A 15284-nucleotide genomic window follows, 5' to 3' on the forward strand; every position below is an offset into this window, starting at 1 on the left:
CTCCACCAGCTTCCTTTATTCCCCTCTCCTCCTAAATGGGACTTGTTGGGTTATCTCCTTTTGCACACCGCAACCTCCCTACCCCAGCAACCAACCTCCCCCGTCTCATCTCCTTACCTAGCTGCTCTCCGAGCACTTAGGACGCCAGTTTACTGAGCTGTAAAAGCCGTCCACATCCAAGTGCTGTACCTGATCAACTGCTGGAGAGCAGGGTTGCCAGCCCAGCGTGTTTATTTCAAAGCACTTGGGGAGAAGCCACTAGCTGGGGGCCAAAGAGGGAGATTTTGGAAAAGGAGATGAAACCCCTTCTGGCTCTTCTATAGATCGGCTCTGCGAAAGCAGGAGCAGCACCAGCCGCTTTTCCCTCCACCAGAGATACTATAATTATAGATTAGATTAAATCCCAATGTTTCTCTGTATTTACATTCCTGACCTAGCCTATTCATTTCCGGTGTTTGTGCCAAGAATCAGCACAAAATTTACTGGAAACAATATGGAAGTCATCAGGAACCCCTCCAGAGCCTCTTCCTTGGAGCGGGTCCTTCTGCGGAGAAGGAGCCTCCAGCCTCCCGCTGAGTTTGCTTTCCCCCTCGCCACGCCAGCTAGGTTACCTTGGTGCGTTGCTGACCTGACCGAAGGCCTCTCACCATCCCGAGCATGCAAATGTGTCAGAGGGGTCATGGGGAAAGAGGTCGCCGTGCATCATCACCTCAAGGAGACAGGAACTTGGAAGCCAGAGGAAATGGCTCATTGTGTCCCTAGCTCTTGATGGGGAGCTACGGAAGAAAGGTCAGTTCCCTTGCTGGAAGTGAATTATAGCCATGTGACTACAATCCGACCTCAGAACAGCAATAAACTTTACTACGTGGGGTGCAGCCCACAGCCAGCAAATCCTGCCTAGCCAGCTTAATCCGCTAGCTTGCACAGCAGCTGTCTTCAGTGCAGCTAGGCTGAGCCTGTGCAAAGTGTATATGGCTTTTTGACTGCATGTCTGGCTATTTATATGCATACAAGAGCCTGCTAATGCAGGCAAATGCCTGCTGCTCTTTAGCTGGTAGGGATTGTTATTGTTCGTATATCAGAAAGACACATGAGTGAGCCACATCTACCCTTGGAGTGGAGGGGTTTGATTCGTACTGGGTAAGAGCTAGTGTGGGTATAAATAGGGGTGTAGCCGGGATAGTGCCGCCAGTGGCAAGCTGTGCCAAGTCCATACTCATGAGGTTCAGACAAGCTGGTGCTCAGCATGGCTAAACTGTGCCGCCACTGCCTGTGCTACTACTAATACTCGCTAAGTACGTCTACACGAGCGGAACAGGTTGAAACTCAGTCCTGGCTGAGCTCCTGCATCTGGACAGTAACCAGGCTCCTGAACATGACTCTTCCATTGAATCCCATGTGCTTTTAAGCCATTTGGGTCTGAGCAGCATCCAGCTGCTGTCCCTATGTCAGGCCTTTCAAACAGACTCCTGGGGCACAGGCTCCCTGTTTGGCACCCTTCTCGGGATAGTAGGACCCTCTGGTCCACTGCCCTGTGCCCCAAGATCAGTGCTGACTTCGCAAGTCTCCCTGGTAGCTTATGCATTCCATCTTCAGAGAGCCACGTTACTCATAGGCTATATCAGCCGCTGGAGCTAGGGGTGTGATTCCCAGCTCATACACTAGCTCACATCAAGGGAGCTCACTGCGAATCATAGTGTAGCTCTGGTAGCCTGGGCAGCAGTGGCCCAGGCTAGCTGCCCTGAATACAGACCTGCCTGGGCCCTGTGGGTACATACTCAGGGCTAGCTAACCCATGCCACTGCTGATGCTGCCCACGCTACCATGGCAACAGTACTCATTTTAGAGGGCTAGCTTGATGAGCACTAGCAGGAGTATGTCTATTTGAGCTGGGTATCACACCTCTAGCTCCAAGTGCAGATGTAATCACGGACACAGCACAGGAGAGAGACAGATCCATGGAGAAATAATAAACACCTGCACACAAACCCTGCCTCAGGTTCTTCACCCTTACTGAGAGCTGATAGGGTCTTAGTGTCCTCTGTGGAGGTCAGGAATCTTCTGCCCTCCCTCATCTCCCACCCACTCTTGTCTTTTGGCTTTGCTCTGCTCTCCCTTGCTAGAGAAGTCTCTTTTAACAGCAGTTTCTAACATCTTTGTCTCTTCCTGCCCTTACCCTCCCCCATTCTCCTATCTCACTGGGTTTATTACAGCAGACCAGAGTCATTCTCAAGTCCATAGTCTTTGGCCAGTTGTCACCCCTTGGACTTGGATAAGACAGAAATGGCTCAGTGGTGCTTCCACAGCTGTAGACACCTGTGTTGTCTGTTAAGTATCCCTGATTGAGCTAGTTGTCTGCCTTCCTGCCAGTAACTCCCCCACCCATCCCAGCATGAAGTTAACTCTTTGCACCCATGTAGCAGACATCACATTAATAATAGAGGTCTTACAATATTCATAAAGGAATAGTAAACATAGACTCATAGACTCATAGACTCTAGGACTGGAAGGGACCTCGAGAGGTCATCGAGTCCAGTCCCCTGCCCTCATGGCAGGTCCAAATACTGTCTAGACCATCCCTAATAGACATTTATCTAACCTACTCTTAAATGTCTCCAGAGATGGAGATTCCACAACTTCCCTAGGCAATCCATTCCAGTGTTTAACTACCCTAACAGTTAGGAACTTTTTCCTAATGTCCAACCTAAGTCTCCCTTGCTGCAGTTTAAGCCCATTGCTTCTTGTTCTATCATTGGAGGCTAAGGTGAACAAGTTTTCTCCCTCCTCCTGAAACATAACCCATATTTTCTTTATGGTACCAGACATCTGTCCTGCCATGCATTGCCATGTTTGCTGGCTTATCAGGGCATCAAGGGCTGGCAGCACGTGCGACACGAAAGGGGGACAGATGTCATGGAGAGCTAAGCAGAGACTGAGTGTTTGTGCGTGTGCATGTGATATTTGTTTTTCTCATTGAACAATAAAAATGCCCATTAGTTCTACTTTCACTCTACCATAGAAGCAAATACAGGACTCTTGGCAATGTCCTCTCATAGCAGGGGAGTTCCAATAGATTGTACAGCCTGGCTAGCTAATACCTGGGTTTTATTTTTATTTTACTACATTACCATAGGACCTAGGAGCCACAATCATGGATCAGACTCTCCTTTTGCTGGAGGCTGGACAAACAGTCCCCATCCCCAAATGCTCACAAGTTCCTGTTTTAATACTTGTATTACAGCAGCACCAGCCGCAATCAGGGCCCCGTTGTGCTTGGTGCTCTACAAACACACAGTAAGAGACAGACCCTGCCCCAAGGAGCTTGCAGTTTAAATAGACAAAGCAAGAAGGAAGTATTATCATCCCCATTTTACAGATGGGGAACTGAGGCACTGAACGATGAGGGGACTTGCTCAAGTTCATCAGGCAGTCTGTGGCAGAGCCAGGAATTGAGCCCAGGTTTCATATGTCCCAGACCTGGGCTTGACCCACAAGATCCTCCTTCTTTGAAGATCTTAGAGCTGCAGCAAAATCAGGCTATCCAAATGTAGGCCTGGGTGACATGAGTTTGTAGGGGCTAAGTCCAATTCCCAGGTGTCCATGTTGCCTACCAAAACATTACTGCAGCAGGCATTAATGGACCCCTGTGAAAGATGGTCACTGCAGACGGGCCCAGGACTGACAGGACCATGGGGCCTGGCCTGGCCTCCCCTCTCACTGGTACAGGTGATACCCCCAGGCTGGAGAGAAGGTTGGGCTGCTACTTCCTGGACTGTCTGTATCATGGTGATACAGAGAGGCGGTTTCCAAGCCTGGCTTCTTCCACCAGCATTAAAACCATGCATACACTTCTGGGAAAGGATTCACCAGTGGAGACCATGGCAAAGAAAGCAAGGTGCTTCTCGCCCTACCCAAGCAATCAGCAGGATGAGCCACTTCTGTCTCCTCTCCCCACTCATCACCCTGCTTCTTGTGGGCAGAACTGTACTGTCCAGCAACAACTGGGTTTTCATAGAATCACAGAACATCAGGGTTGGAAGGGACCTCAGGAGGTCATCTAGTCCAACCCGCTGCTCAAAGCAGGACCAATTCCCCAAATCATCCCAGCCAGAGCTTTGTCAAGCCTGACCTTAAAAACCTCTCAGGAAGGAGATTCCACCACCTCCCTAGGTAACTCATTCCAGTGCTTCACCACTCTCCTAGTGAAAAAGTTTTTCCCAATATCCAACCTAAACCTCCCCCACAGCAACTTGAGACCATTACTCCTTGTTCTTGTTTTGTGACAGGGGACCTCCTTCTGTCCCTCCCTGGGCAGCCTTCTCTTACTCACGAGAGATGGGCCCAAAGCAAAACCTCTTTTCCAAAATTACCTGGACTTGAATGAAATTCAGCTTCCACGCTTAATTTCACAGCAGCTGTATGGAATGCCAAGCCCAGCATGCTACAGGAGAGTCAGCATAGTGTAGTGGCTACAGTGTTGGCTCAGGAGACGTGCGTTCTGACCCCAAGTCTGCCATGTGACCTTAAGACAAGTGCTTCCTATCTCTTTCCCCATCCTGTGTCTGTCTTTTCTTTTTAGCTTGTAAGCGGCTCAGGGCAGAGGTTGTCCCTGACTGTCCTCGACTTGGACACATGGGCTAGGTTCTCACATGGTGTAAACTGGAGAAATTCCAGTGCTTTCAATGGAGTCCTGATAACTTACATTAGCTGAAAAGCTGGTCTTTTCTTTCCTCTTTTTTTGAGAAAGGCAAAATTTCCCTCTCTCATTCCCTCCTCCATTTCTGGCTACACCCCACACTGTAAACAGAAATAGAGCAAGCATTATAGATCCCCCCCGCGCCCAGCCTCTTCCCAACCTTTCCTCAGGATGTCAGGAATGAAATAACATTCTTTGCATTTTTGCTATAAAGCTTCTGGCATCTGATCTGTAGACCCCCAGCTGTCTCTGAGCGCATTTGCATGGGTCCATTGGGGTCGGCTGGAGGAGGAAGGCAAGATAGGAAGGTTGTAGGGGGAGCAAGGAGGAGGTGGAATTCTTAGATCATTGTGTAAGGTATTGCAGACAGGAATGTAAAAATGATGATTCTGCCAGGAAATGTTAACAGGGAAGGGGGGAAAAAGACCCCATTAGCCTGGTCTGTTGATAGGCTGGTGGGGAATTGGTCCTTACTAGTCCCACCGCTTTCCCATTGCAGATTTACTAACCCTTTTCATCTGTATGCTTGAAGATTATTTTCACTTCTGAGTGTGTAGTAACCTAATACCAGTAAACATTTATTCCCCTAATCTTATCTCTCTGATTGTAATGGAAGAGACAGTGCAAGAGACCCAGGGAACTACAGAAATAAACACAAACAGAGATGTTATTGGCTTGTGTCTGTTTCTAAGCCAGCAAGAGCTTCTTTGTGCTTCTAAGTCCTACGCCATTGCTTTTATATTGATTCTCTGAACTCTACAGCCGCTTTCACCTGGAGATTGTAATGTCCAGACAAAGGTTTGATTTCCCCTGGCCACTGCTGGACACATGTAACTCTCACTGATCTGAGAAGGAGTACACTGCAGGGGAGAACTGGCTCCCTAGAAGGAGGGGAAGTGTTACTTTTATTTGCCGTGTCACAGTTGGGGAAACTGAGGCAGAGAGAAAGGCAGTGACTTCCCAAGGTTACCCAGCAATCTGAGAGCAGGGCTTGGAATAGAAATAGAACCCAGGAGTCCTACCTTACAGTGCTCTGGTATAGCAACATGACCACACTCCTCCTGTGCTACCAATTATTTTTCCTCACTGCTGCCCGACTCCAGTAAAGCACTTACATGATGCACTTTGCTATATCGGGTGTCGGACAGAACCCCTTGCAAGAGAGAGAGGCCCCCAAGCAACATTTTGCCTGCACTTTTCTGTAGCAGATTGACTCCCTAGCTTCTTTTCCCCCCATTTCCTTAGTGGGGATAACATCTGGGTATGCAAGGGGCTTATGGGGAGGAGATCCAGGCTGGTTACGATGCCCTAAACCCTCCAGCCTGGACCGCTCTCCTGCTGTTAGCTTTTTCCCTTGCCTCCTCACAGAGACTGTCCCTTGGTGAAGGGAATGGTAAGAGGGGCCGCTCTCCAGTTGTTTCAGCAGCGCCTCTGGTGCCCCACCTATTCCTATAGGGAAAGGATCGTATTATAAGGCCAGTTCCTTCCAGCTGGAAATATAGCTGCTGTAAACTCTTCCTGAGGCCACTCTGGGTGTCTGACCTAAATGGTGCTCAGTAAAGGCTGCAAGGGATAAATCAGGCGTTTCACACAGAGACGTAGTACTGTCTCATGGTTGGAACGGAGGGCCTGAGAGTCGCCATCTGAGTCCTGGATTCTATTTCCAGGCCTGCTGTTGACTCACTGCATCCCCTGACTTCCTCATTTCCCTGTCTGTAAAATGGGTGGTGATCTGGCGGCAGTGTGGAGTCATTCGTTGTTGGTAAAATGCTTGGACTGTTTAGGATGGAAGTTTCTAGACAAAGTTCAGCCTGTTGTTTACTGCTAGCTACTGCTCTCCAGGGAATGCTAGGCTGGTCCTCTTCCCTGAACCTTCCAACAGTTCATCAGGATTTGTAAAAAGTGACTCCAGTTTTTAATAGGATTGTTCCACCCATGGGGAACTTCAAACCCAGGGCTCTTAGTCTCTGCAGCAACAGCCTCTGTACATAAACGTGCTGCTCATGAGGATGGATCTGTATGAATGAAGATTTCCAAATGCTCAGCACTTACAATTAGGGCTAGAGTTGAAGAAAGAGCACAGCTCCAGGCTGGGTTTCTAAAATTCCACCATAACCACCTGTTCCAAAGCCTACTGAAATGAATGAAAAGACTTCCATTGACTGGAACAGGCTTTGGACTCGCCCCTAACATCCCCAGAAGTGGTCCGCGTTCAAGCAGCAATTTAAGCCACGAGTTAATCCTCCTGCAGTTGTCCACTGAGTAAGTCCCCTCCGCACGCTCAGACATTACAGTAACAGGTACCCCATGAGAACTTCTAGAGACGTGCCTGCCTGAGACCTGAAAGCTCATCACATTAGTAGTGTCTGTCAAACTGGCCCATATATCTGTAAAACTTTTTTTTCTTTCTCCAGCTGACACCTGCAACAACTCCCCCTCATCCCGCTTTCTTGTAACAACCACAAAAAAACTCAAAACAAAGGCACACAAAGTCCTCACCAGCCTTATCTCCAGGAGGGTGCTTCATATTCTTTTAATTTATTTATTTTTTTAAAAATATTTCTCTCCTAATCTCTCATTTACGCAAAGCATTGCGTCGTAGGCACCCTGTCCAAGCCCTGCTGCTGCCTTTTATCAGGGTTTGATTCCACCAACAACCCATCCCACTGTGCAAGCCATTCTTACAACTCAAGGTTTCAAGACAAAAAATGTTTCCAAGTCTGCTAGTGTGGTTATCTTGGGGGCTGCAGGGGAGAGATGGATGCAGGAATCCTCCACAGAGAGGTGAGTTGGGAGGGGGTAGCTGAACTCCGCTGCTTTCCAATATATCTTAACAAAACGTTCACTCTCTTAATTTTTTTTCCATGTACTTCGCCTGTTTTTGTTTTTCTAATCCTTGACTGGAAAGTTTGAGAGGGGAAACTCAGAGCTCAGTCCTGGACTTTTCTGAGCCATTCTATCACTGGATCCTTTGCTTGACCTTCTTGGTCTGATCCAAAGCCCTCTGGAGTCAATGCAAGTCTTTCCACCAACTTCCATGAGGTTTGGGACAAGGCTTTGGAGGAAGTGTGTTCAGGTGGATTGGGTTTGAAACTCTCCTGTTCTAGACTCAGCCATGCCACAGATTCTCTGAGGCAAGTCATCGAAGGGCAAAATGATCAGAAGTGTTCACTAATTTGCAGTGCCCAACTTTAAGCACCTGTAGTAAGGCTGATTTTCACAGGTTTGGAGCTCCCACAGTTCCCGTTGTAGTTGTAGGTACTCAACAGCCTAATGTGGGCCTAAATGGGCAAAAGTAGCCAATCATTTCTGGGTGCCTAACTTGAGACCTCCCTAGGATTTGATTTTCAGAGGTGCCAACCACTCGCCACTCCCATTGACCTCCATTGAAGTTGTGCATACTCAAGGCCTCTGAAAAAAATCAAGCCCAAGATGCCCAAATTTGGCAAACCAAAACCGGGCACACTCCACAGGACTGAACACTTTGGAAAATATTGCCTTAAACCTCCCAGTGCCTCAGTTTGCCCATCTGTAAAATGGAGATCACAAAACTTACCTGCCTGCCTCACATTCAAGTGTTGTGAGGGTTAATTAGTGAGTGACTGGAAGGCAACATGACGATGTAAGATTTACTGGTGCACCTGTCCTTTTCTTAGACAAGGTGGGAACACTGTCTCCATGTGCATTACCCTCTCAGCTTCCTCAACATTTCTCCATCAGTGATCACCCCGAACTATGCCCTGAGTACCCTCAGCAATGATCGCTGTTGATAAGTACCCAAAACTCTGGTTTCTTAGCAAGAAATCTCACAAGAACAGGCTGTTGTCTAAGATTCATGGTGCTTCTTTCTTTAGTATTTCAGTCCTTTCACAGTGGGAAAGCACAAGAACATGTGCACCAAATGAAAAATAAAGGGAGGTAACATTATCTGGACATTTTCTGAACTTCATTAACGACTCAGGCACCGCTTTTGTTTAGTCCTGATTGAATCCAAGCCATTCCACCATCCATCACTGCTATGTGCCAGGATCGCCCTTGCAAGGCAGTTGGAACTGAGGATCCTTTGCGTGACCATCCAAAGTCAAAATTTGACCTTGGGGGCCAGTTTTTCAAACAGCTCAACTTCCAGCTCAGCATGTCCAGTGCATGTTGAATGATGATTTCCCCCTCAAAAGCTGCTCCAAAGTGCCATGGTGGGAGCTGAGCTCTTTGCAAAATCTGGCTGCTTTTTTGGCGCTCAAATGGGTTCAGAATGTTTGAAAATCTGGTTTAGAGAGCACAATATATGGTCTTAAAGCTGGCAGTGTGTGGGGGGCAGTTGTCATCCATAGTGTCCGAGACAAGATCCTGAATTTCTCACACTGTAGTGGGGTTTACTGGAATCTGATGGTCCTTTAATCTATTTGCTTAGAAAAGGTTTGCCCAGCGCTGGGTGTTTTGGCTTCTCCTCTCTGCTTAGACACATCCTTGACACTGCTGGAGCAAGATCAAATCCCTGCCCCGTGGACCGAGTGTATCGCATCCCAGTAGGCATGTGTGATGAGCTTCACCCATGTAGATGTTGATGGACATCCCACCTAGCCCAACAGGTGCTGTCTTCAGTGGATAACCAAGGGGCCAGTTTTCAGTTCTCTCTAGTCATACAAGCTCCTGACTGTGGTCTCTGAGCTTGCCAGAGGCCTGAGATCTGATGCCACATTACACAGCCAAGATCAGGAACACTCGCCTCAGTTGTTTCTCTTTGAGGAAGGAGACAAGGTACCTTTAGGTTTTTCCCCCTCTGCCTCTGATCTCCCCCTGCACACTCCCCTCCAGCCTTCAGGAGCAAGATGAATTGATTACACAGCAATATGGTTTCTGTTATGAAAAGGGGGAAAGAAAATACCCTGGCATTTGCCGGAAACCCACAGAGCCAAAACGTATGTCATAATTAAAATGCTTCTTAAAAAAGGAGGGAGGCAGTGGTGGTTCTTGCTCAGTGCAGGACCTGAGCACACTTGTAAGGAGCCTGAGGTGAGCCAGTGTATTAGCTTCCCTCTCCAGGACAAAGTGGGGCAGGAGAGTAGCTCAGTGGTTTGAACATTGGCCTGCTTAAACCCACAGCTGTGAGTTCAATCCTTGAGGGGGCCACTTAGGGATCTGGGGCAAAAATTGGTCCTGCTAGTGAAGGCAGGGGGCTGGACTTGATGACCTTTCAGGGTCCCTTCCAGTTCTAGGAGATGAGTATATCTCCTATTATTATTATAGATGTGGATACCTGACCCTCCAAACTGGGATGAACGAGAGTGGTGGGGGAAGGAAGCCCAAATTTAAGGGGTTCATTGCTGAGTCAATATAACCCTGTTCCCAGCTGCCTCAGGCATTGAAACTGCAACTGGCCAATCCTCAGACACTCTCCCCTCTGCACACCTGAGAGCATGGCCAGGTGCCCCCCCAGCCTGACACACCCCCTTCTGCTCAAGAGCAGGAGGTGGCAAATTCAGTCTTACAATCCCAGAGAGCTAGAGTTGGGTTCAGGATTCCTCCCCCCCCATTCCCAAACTCATTCCCGGAACCAGTGCCCATTTCTCTGTGTTCAGCTTTCCTGGCCCTGCCTTTACTGCACAGTGAGTGAAGATCCAAACCACCTCACTTGTTTTCGGTGGATCCCCATCTGCCCCTCTCTGTTCCATCCCATGCCATACATCACAGCATGGGACATGCCCTCCAGAACCCACTGCTGCTCCTTCTAACTCTGCTGGGCTGGAGGAACTCCCCTGCTCCCTCCGGAGACCCACAACCCAAGTACGTACCGGGGGGGACTAGGAGCAGCCCAGCAGGGAATATTGTCACTGCTGGCCACTGGGCAGCTCCCGATGGTCCTGACTGGCTGAGCTCAGGGCCATCAGACATTTGGGATTCTCCCCAGTGCAGGAGGCGTCACATCTTGCTCTCTCTGACCAAATGGAGAACAAGCATGATTAGAACCATGACCCCTTCGGGGGGGGGAGGTGGGGGCTCTGCTCTCTCGATCACAGGACATTCAACCTGTCCAAACCCCCTCTCCTCAGCAGCCAACTGTGGTCTCACAGCAAGACTGCACATGCACTGTGAGACCACACAAAAGAATTCTGCATTTAAATGACCCTGCAGGGGGAGCTCTGGGTTGGGGAATGTAATGCTCTGTCTCAGGTCCCTGGGCTAAGCCTCTGTTCTTGCTGTGTGGGTTAACGACTAGAGCATTGACCTGAAATTTCAAAAGGGCTGGGTTCTACTCCCAGTTCTGCCATGGAATGACCTAGTGCAAGTCACTTCACCTTTCTGTGCCTCAGTTTCCCCCTTTGTAAAGCACTTTAAGAGCTGTGAATGAGCAGAGATCGGTGTTGTTATTCTGGGCTCTTTCATGAACAGAAGCTCTCACTGCCTTAGCTGAAAATCAGCCTCTCCAGCAGCACGATCCTGGAGAATCCATTTAGTACTGACTCACAGGGAGAAATGCAACCTACAGTACGGTTACATCTTGGGTTTCCCTTGGGCAGTGCAGTGCCTCTTGCCAGCACTAGATGTCTGACGATCGCACAGCCAGGGATGACCCAGATTGCTGCCTCCTCATAGATGAGATCTGGCGTTACTCTCTTCTCCCCTCCGACCGTGTCACTGTCATGGTTTTGAAATCAGCTCAGCTCCTTGTTTTGCGGCCCCACCACAAAGAGATGTGTACACAGTCGGGCCGGACGCATTCTTGCTGGGATTGCATCTCCTGTGGGTTTCTCTTTTCAGTCTGTCTGGGCAGCAGGCTGCAAAATAAAATCCTCCAAATATTTCCTTTGTATAACTAGGAGGCATATTGGGTGGGGGGGGGGGAATTCCTCAAACAAGAGACATGACCATCAATGGGCTGTTGTTTTTGTTGTGTAACTGAGGGTGTTTGCATACTCTGGAGGTAGAGCCGGGCTGAGCTCTTCTGCTCTCCCCATAACCCTTACCCCACCCATGCAAAGAGAGGCATCCAGGCCAATGGTCACTGCTGGTGATGGACCAACCTCAGGAGGGCTGGAGACCCTGCTTGGAAGGGCCCCCACAATTGACATGCTTAGCTGGGGGTGCACTGGCTTCTGTGCTTTGCAGTGCAGTTTCCAGGGTGAAGAATACAGGGTCAAGCCTATTTTGTTACTACTGTGAAGTTCCCCTGAGGATTGTTAGACGCAGGGCAGAAAGGGATCGGCAGTCCCTGATGCTGGGCTCCCAGATCAGAAAACTTGCCAACACTGTGAGGAAAGAAGCGTCCTGGTTAGCAGCCTTCACCGAGAGAGGGCAAGGATAGAATGGGCTCTGGAGCCTGAACTCTCCTCTACCCATTCCCACATCCCTGTTGAAGCCTGCTGGCGGGGTGGCTCGGGGTTTGCGTGGCTAAGGTGGGACAGAGTCAATTGAACATAGTCTCCTAAGCCACAGATTTTGCCCATAGCCTTTAACTACTCTGCCTTCCTCCCTCTGAGTATCCCTCCCTCCGTGGCCAGAGAGAGAAGAAACACTATCTGGGGACCTGGGATCACAGTGGAAAATCCAGTCATTGCTCCCAGGGCAAGGTAGCCACTGCCTATGGTCTGCGCCTGATCTCAGTTGCAGTGGTGTAAATCTGGAGAAACCCCACCAGCGTCAAATCAGTGACGATACCTCAGATTTACAGTCGGAATCAGGCACCTGGTCTTTATTCTGTCACCACCCTCTGCCCAGGCCACATTCCCACACCTGCCCTGAAAGGTTTGCAGCCCGAGGGGGCCACGTGGAACCAGGAGAATAAATGCAAGCTAGTGACAATGCAGAGTGAGGCCCTTGCTGTAATGCCAGCCACGCGTACCCTGTAGCACTGGCAGACGAAAGGGGGGTGGGGGCTAGAGGCAGAGTTTTGGGGTGTTGCGGCCGGATTTGCCTTTGGGAAGGTAGCATCAGCTGGCAACGTTCCAGGGATGAGAGGGATTTTTCGTCTCAGAGTCCTCTGCAGTGGGCGGTGTGGCTGCAGTCATTGGGGTGAGGTTTCCCAATCCTCCCTCTCTCTTCCTCACCCTGAGATTCTCACTCCTTGAATCCAGCCTTGTTTTCCCCTCCTCACACACTCACTGGGGGTAGCAGCGATTTGGAAGCATAGTCCAGTCCCAGAAGGGGGGTGGGGGGGGGAGGAGAGGGTTGTGTGTTGTTTTTGCACATCTTTGTTCTCTGTAGTCATTCACAAACCAGAGAACACAGAGTCCGGGTAATCTAATAAAGTCCACTCCTGCACTCTGTAATGTGTTTATCCGAGCTGCAGCCTGGCTCAGAGGCACATAATCACTATCAATGTGACCCCAGCCATCCTCTCTCGTCCTTACTGCTTTCAGCTAGGGTTTGTTTGGGGGTTTATTTATTTTTGCATGAGCATGCAGTTCCCCTGGGGCACTGCTCCTGTGCTGGCATGGACACCTGCAGCCCTGTGAGAGAGGGCAGGTGGCTGTGCATGTGTTTGAGGGGGTGTTAGAGCAGGTGGGTAGTGGGTGTGTAGATAGGGGTTAGTTCACAGATGTCTGTATTGTGTGGGTGTGAATAGGGATAGGTGACTGGACAATGGAGTTTGTGTATGTAACTGTGAGTGCCGGTGTGCTGTGGGAGTGTGCGTGTGTGTGTGTGTGTGTGTGCAGGTTTGCACATAGGTATGTTAATCTATGGTGATACATCCATGTGTATGTACACATAAATGGGTGTGTGTACATGTTGGGGTGTATAAATAGGGGCTGGGTTCGTGCATGGTTGTAGGGGTGGATAGAGGAGTACATTTGCGTGTAATGGGTTGGCCCTTTGTGCAGAGGTGAGCGTGTCTGAGAGCCTGTTTGTGGGTGAGTGGGGCAGTATAGGAGCTCTCAGCATTAGATGTGTGGGCATGGGGACAGATCAGTGTCAAAGGGTATGTCTGCACTACACCATGGATGCGGCTAGCCTGGGTCAGCTGACTTGGGCTTTCTGGGCTCAGGCCCCAGAGCTGTAAAATTGCAGTACAGACGTTTGGACTTGGGCTGGAACCTGGGATCTGAGACCCCGCAAAGGGAGAGGGTCTCAGCTCCTGGGTTCCAGCTCGCACCCAACCATCTACACTGCCTTTTTTAGCCCTGCAGCCCAAGCCCTGCAAGCCTGAGCTAGCTGGCCTGGGCTTGGAGACTTGGTATCGCTCGGTTTTTATTGCCATGTACCATACCCGAATGGGGCAGCTGTAGCTGATGCTGGCATGGGTGTGCAAGGTGTGTGTGTGTGTGTATGTGTGTGAGAGAGAGAGAGAGAAAGGGGCTGGTGTGTTCGCAGCGCTGACACCACAGCTGTCTTTCATTTGTCGATCTGGTCAGCTTCCCCAGCACATTTGGTTGCTATTATTTTGTTGTGTTTGGTCCTCATACCACAGCCCTGCGCTCTGACTGAGAGGCCTGAGGTTTATTATTATTATTGTTGTTTTTAAACAGCCCATGCAGTGCCTAGGAAAAAGCAGAGGAGCTAAGAGGAGAGATGGTTCCTCAGCTAATGTCAGCACCCCTCTGAGCTGGGATCAAAAGCCAAGTTTTAAAAACCAGGGCCCCATCGGGCAGGGCTGGGGTATCACTGTCCAGCTTTTATGCCCGTTGGTTTAGGATTGTCCTGTGTCTTGTCAGGAACCGTTTACCTTTGTGCCATGCACCCAGCCTGTACCCGGCAGCAGCCACGGAAACCAACGATGTAGGAGCGCTGGCTGAGGCGGGAGCTCCCAGCTGCTCTAGGTCGAGTCTCATCCAGCAGGAGTCGCTATGGGGAATAATGTGGGAGCATGAGCTGTGATGGGGTTCTCCGAGCTCTTTGCTCTCATCCCTTTTCAAGGGCGCTGCAGAGGACTACGTCACCGGAATGCTGTTGAAAGCTGTCAAAGAGTAATACCTTTGGTTCCCCTAGCTCAGGGGTAGGCAACCTATGGCACGCATGCCAAAGGTGGCACGCGAGCTGATTTTCAGTGGAACTCACACTGCCTGGGTCCTGGCCACCGATCCGGGGGCCTCTGCATTTTAATTTAATTTTAAATGAAGCTTCTTAAACATTTTAAAAACCTTATTTACTTTACATACAACAATAGTTTAGTTATATATTAAAGACATTAAAAGAGACCTTCTAAAAATGTTAAAATGTATTACCGGCACACAAAACTTTAAATTGGAGTGAATAAATGAAGACTCGGCACAGCACTCCTGAAAGCTTGCTGACCCCTGCCCTAGCTCATACCCCATGGCAACCCCATATTTACTGCAGTTCGTGGCATCCCCAGGGGAGTAGCTGGCGGCTGATGTTTTTCTTGCACATGGACTCAGAGTCTGCCCATGAGTGACTCCTGCCGAACACCCCTTTGCAGCGGACCCTCATGCGTGCCCCCCAATCCCTGCCCGCACTCCAGCTTTGTCCAGCACCCCAGTCGGCCTTGACCAATCAATCCCGCCAGGTCCATTGCAGGCGATTCTGACCCTACCCCTGTTTATGCCTGCTGCGGTGCCGCCAGCGGAGTTGTTTTCAAAGTGGAAGCGTGAGTTGGCGTGTTAACTCCACTAGGGCCTTTCTGTGCAATGCG

General features: G+C 49.7%; 1 protein-coding gene across 4 annotated transcripts in view; it reads left to right on the forward strand.

Annotated features, from left to right (window-relative positions):
* Positions 1-15284, forward strand: part of ASTN2 (astrotactin 2) — a 595125-nt gene that overhangs the window by 537581 nt on the left and 42260 nt on the right. The window contains exon 21 of one of the 4 annotated variants that reach the window (XM_050926900.1): positions 14347-14841. The exons of the other annotated variants lie outside the window; for them this stretch is intronic. Within the exon in view, the coding sequence (XP_050782857.1) occupies positions 14347-14509 (163 nt within the window). The 3' untranslated portion in view covers positions 14510-14841. Of the gene's footprint in view, positions 1-14346; positions 14842-15284 lie in introns of those variants that run through there. 4 annotated transcript variants of the gene reach the window in all.

This window comes from Gopherus flavomarginatus, chromosome 17 (assembly GCF_025201925.1).
Source record: "Gopherus flavomarginatus isolate rGopFla2 chromosome 17, rGopFla2.mat.asm, whole genome shotgun sequence".
NCBI lineage: Eukaryota > Metazoa > Chordata > Testudines > Testudinidae > Gopherus > Gopherus flavomarginatus.